General features: G+C 39.6%; 1 protein-coding gene across 1 annotated transcript in view; it reads left to right on the top strand.

The window, feature by feature from the left end:
* The window catches only part of LOC146459260 (chromosome-associated kinesin KIF4B-like), a 120,718-nt gene that overhangs the window by 71,807 nt on the left and 43,911 nt on the right, over nucleotides 1-5,000 (top strand). Inside the window, exon 5 of the mRNA XM_085089810.1 lies at nucleotides 875-1,038. Coding sequence (XP_084945936.1) covers nucleotides 875-1,038 — 164 coding nt within the window. The remainder of the gene's footprint in view (nucleotides 1-874; nucleotides 1,039-5,000) is intronic.

Raw genomic sequence — 5,000 nt, 5'->3', positions numbered from 1 at the left:
CAATTTTCATTAAAAAAATTTACTGTCAACAACTAAGACATTTAAGAAGAATACCCCAGTTTTGAGCTTAATAATTTAAATTCCTGGGACCGGTAGTCGAATAGGAAAGTTAATTCAATGAGTGGCATGGGATAAATTAGTTGTGCAGTTTTTTCTCGTGGTATACTGTGAATATCCTACTCACGACTTTATTTTTCTTAGTATACACACGAGCCTTTCACGATATACTACTCGAAAGCAATGCATAACTAGTATGTAGTAAAGTTATAACCACTGTAGGCAGCAACTGATACTGAACAAAATTTTATATGAGGAGGCTCTGCCCTGGAATTCAAACCCTTACCCTTTGACAAAAAAAGGTGATCCTTCATGATATATCTTTCATAGAAAATGATGCACCCCTTCACATACTCACATGTAAAGCAGAAACACTACAACAAATCATATCCCAGAAAAACATCAAGCATTACTAGAAGAGAATGATTTTAACAAATCAATAAAGCACTGTGTTATTTATTAGGTTCGCAATGTTTTCCCGTCCCTTTCTTTACTTCAACTACTGAATACCTGCCATTTCACATTTTAACTGTGGAACATCCTGACAAAAAAGGGACCCCTTTCAAGTAGAGTCTATGGGCCTTCCCTTTTAGTCCATTATACATCCCGACACCCCTCCCTGACAGCAGGATACAATTGGACACAATGTAACATTTGGGTGGGTGGTGATCAGGATAGACAGAAATGATGGCAGGATGTCCTTGCATTTTAGAGCCATGACAGCAAGGTTGCTGCCGAGTACAGTGTAAATGACTGGAGATGTAACAAGCTTGACTGTCCTATCTATTGACATTGGATTATTGTTTTCTTTTTCTAGGTTGCTGGTTTACAGGAAGTTCCTGTAACCGGAAGAGAGGATATGATAAGGTGCCTCACGAGAGGGTCAGGATACAGGGCAACCGGGGCAACAGCTATGAACGTGCGATCGAGCAGATCGCACGCAGTGTTCACGATTCATCTGGAACAAAGGGATCTGCATGGGTAATTTTAATACATATTATTTTGAAAATGTCCCAAGGCATTTCTTCTATTGAGTGGGTATGACCTGCCAAAATCCCAACTCTCAGGAGACTGTGTTTGAACCGTGATCAGGATGGTCTTTGTCATCCAGCAAATGGCTTTTTTGGATCACAACTCATATTAGTGAAATGGCTAGCTACTCTTGGTTTCAGACTCCCCCTGGGTCCCCCTCTCCTCTTTACGGGTTTGCTTGTTCCAGTCTTGTAGAGATCTTGTTTTGCCCCTATGGCATGTGGTTTGCATGATTAGTGAGGCTCGCTCCCAGGTTCTCTCCGTTCCCTGGGACGTGACGAGTAGACACCTTGGGCAATAGGTTGATAATAATGTTTGCTTGAGTATTGAGATAGAGACCGATAAAATTTAAGGAAAAATAACTGTCTCAACAACACCTTGCCCAATGAGGTGATCATCTGAACTGCATGCATATCTTTACTGGTCATTTGTAACCAACCAAGGATCTAGGTCACTGTGGAAAAAAGTGACACCTCTACATTCCTGAGCTAAAGTACTCAAAACTTACAATGATAGAGACGTCAATCCCCATTTAATAAAAAATGAGAAAATTGTGTAAAAATGGCATAAAGCGTATCTTCTGAAACTTTCTTTCTCTTCAGGGGTGAGCTGAGAAAGTCTGGAAAATTTCAACTGGTTGATCTGGCGGGATCGGAGGGCGTCAAAACGACCCACACTCAAGGGGAGCGCTTTAAAGAAGGTAAGTATCTAAACAACTCAGACATGTTTTGGTTAAACAAATACAGGTAGTAATCCTGTGTGGGGTCACGTACCCATTAAGAGAGATGGTTTCTTTAAAAGTTTGACTTGTATGAAGCTGGGAAGTCGAATAAGAAGAAGTGTTGGCTTAGAATAGGTTAAGTTTCACAGTCATGATGGGTGTTTGAAAGTTAATCCGTTCATGTTTATAACATCTGGCCCCAGTTGTCCAAAGGGCGGATAAATTTATCCACTGTATAGTTTGGTATCCGCCAGATGAAATGTGTGTAAGATTTTCCTGATAGTCCTATAATTTTGTGAATAGAGTAGAAGCATACATGTGTGTCAAATTTAAGAATGGAATGTGTGGAAAACTTGCCAAAAGCAGTTGCTACTCTGGATAGCAACTTATCAAGAGGATAATATAGTTATCCGCTCTTTGAGCAACTGGGGCCTGGTCGACCACGTGTACAGCACATTAATTGCGTTTACTCTAGAGTAGCATTTTCAGCTCCTCACAACTACGTTATTGCTTAAAGAAAAAAGACAGTGATTAATATACACGTGTGTTTTTCCGGCCACACCGAAACATAAAAGGCGTTTTCAAAAGATTCCTCCAACGGTTTTCGATAAAAGGAGTAACACGCGAAAGCGTGACTTAAAACCCAAGCAATCATGATGCGCAAGCGTGACAATGGCGGACGGTCACGCTTTTAAGAGCTTCTAGAATATAGCCGGATTTATTCGGCTCTCAAACAACGATGTCGCTCAGATCAGACTAAACTTTTAAAGATCGGTCAATGCCTTTCCTTTTATGAAGAAAAAAAACAAGAAAAGAGCAGAAAGATCCTTCTCTTATAGCCCACCGTCGACCGACCCGAAGAAACCGAAGATGGCGGCGCCAACAAGCAAAGAACATGAGGTTGGAAAAGAGCATAACGTTCCCCTCGATGGTGTCTTGAAACAAATCGTCGATTCAATCAAATCTTTGGGCGACAGATTAGAGAACAAAATAGAGCGACTCCAGACAGATATGGATTGCTTTCGCCACGAAATAAAAGAGAACTTGGATGGTCTGAAAGCTACCATCAACAGCATTGAAAAGTCTCTGGAGCAAGCTTGGGAGCATATTGAAGATCATGCCGCCGAGCTGAAAACCCACAAAGACGTCAAAGACTCTCAACAAAAGGAAATTGACGAACTGAAGTCTGAATTACAGAAAACAACGCTGCTTCTAAATGTGGAAAAAGAAAACAACATTGCTTTAGAGAACTACACGCGTCGCGAAAACTTGAAATTCATGAATCTACCAGAGAATCGCGGGGAAGATTGCAAAGGAATGATTATCAATCTGATACGAAACGACCTGAAAATAGATGTCACCAATGTCAGATTTCATGCCGTTCACAGGGTAGGAAAGCCTGCAGTCGGAAAAACGCGGCCAATTATTGCGAGATTTGTGTGTCGCGAAGACAGGGACTTGGTATGGTCAAGGAAGAAAGATCTGAAAAACTCCACAACATATCAAGATGCTTACATTACGCAGGACTATGCTCAAGCAATTCAGCAGGAACATCGCTTTTTGATCAAGGCAATGAAAAAAGCCAGAGCACTCGGATTTGATTCTAAAGTTATTGATCGACATCTTGTTGTAGGCGAAGAAAGATTTACCTGCGGAACCATACCGGAGCACTTAAAAGAGAGCCCAATGGAGACTGAAACCACAACGTAAGTCAATTTCTGCCTCTTGGAACTATGCTTTTACCCAAAAGCTTTATTCCTTGTTTTTCTACAATTACCTTTATCAACAAAAAGAGCATTGTACAGTTTCATATATAACTCTAAAAAACCTAAACAGAGCTGAATTTGCATACACCGGCTAACCCCAACACTCCCTCAGGAGTGTTTTACATAATAGCTGTCATCTTTTTGTTATTGTCTCGTACGTGCTTTCCTTTTATGTATAGAAGTAACAAAAACACTTTGTTTGGCAATTGCATATATTCCGTGTTTACATTCTACGTTTTTAGATACAGGTATGCTTTACAGCAAGCTATTCAAATACGACAGCCTAGGTTTAAGATAAGTCCAAACAAATTCAGGTCAGTTAGTAACTGCTTTAATACATTAATGCAGGATGGATAACGAAATTTCATCGATTAATTTCAAAATCGTTTCGTTAAACGTAAGAGGTTTAATAATTCTATCAAACGTAGAAAAGTCTTTAAGTGACTTCATAGGCAGACCGCTCACTGCTATTTCCTCCAAGAAACCTTTAGTACCGAACAATCTATAAACATCTGGCGATCGGAATGGGGTGGAAATATCTTCTACAGCCATGGATCAAATCATAGCAAAGGTGTGATGATTCTTGTTGACCCAAGATACCAATTAGAGGTGATAAGAAGTATCAAAGACAAAAACGGAAGATCAATAATTTTGGAAATCAAGCTAGATAATCAAAACCTCGTCCTTGCCAATGTATACGCTCCGAATGACATTTCACAGCAAATCAAGTTTTATCAAGATTTAAATCAAACTCTAAGTGGATTTTCAGAGTGCAACTTGATAATTGGAGGGGATTTCAACTGCGCGCTAACGCCAAAAGACAGAAAAAGTGTGAAACAACGTTCGAACAAACATACTGTCATAAACGAAATTGAAAATCTATGCTCTAACTTCGCGCTCACAGATATTTGGCGTGAATTAAATCCCCAAGCTCTGTCGTTTACATGGCATGACAAAGCATTCAAGTCTCAAAGCCGACTTGATTTTTTCCTAATCACAGCTGATTTAGTTGATCTCACAAAAGAAAGTAATATTATGCATACTCCTTTCTCAGATCACTCTGCTATTATGTTGAATATACAATCGGTCGACCAACGCAAAAAATCAGGCCCTGGTTTCTGGAAATTTAACGCAAGCTTGTTAGAAGATAAAGAATATGTAGAAAAAATGTGTGTAAACATTCCGGCTCTCATAGAAAAGTACAAGGATGTCACAGATCTTGGCCTGAAATGGGATGTCATCAAAATGGAAATCAGAGGCTTCACACTGCAGTACTCCAAGAGAAGAGCTAGATCAGAAAAAGACCAGGAAAAACAACTACTAAAAAATCTAAATGATCTACAAGAAAAACTATGTTCCTCTAGAAATGACCCTAATTTGCTGAACGAGTATTATTCACTAAAAGCAAAATTAGAAAAAATATC

This window comes from Pavona decussata, unplaced genomic scaffold (genome assembly GCF_977016875.1).
Source record: "Pavona decussata unplaced genomic scaffold, jaPavDecu1.1 SCAFFOLD_223, whole genome shotgun sequence".
Taxonomy (NCBI): domain Eukaryota; kingdom Metazoa; phylum Cnidaria; class Anthozoa; order Scleractinia; family Agariciidae; genus Pavona; species Pavona decussata.
Note: the sequence above shows the minus strand (reverse complement) of the source record. Positions and strands in the feature narration are given on the sequence as shown.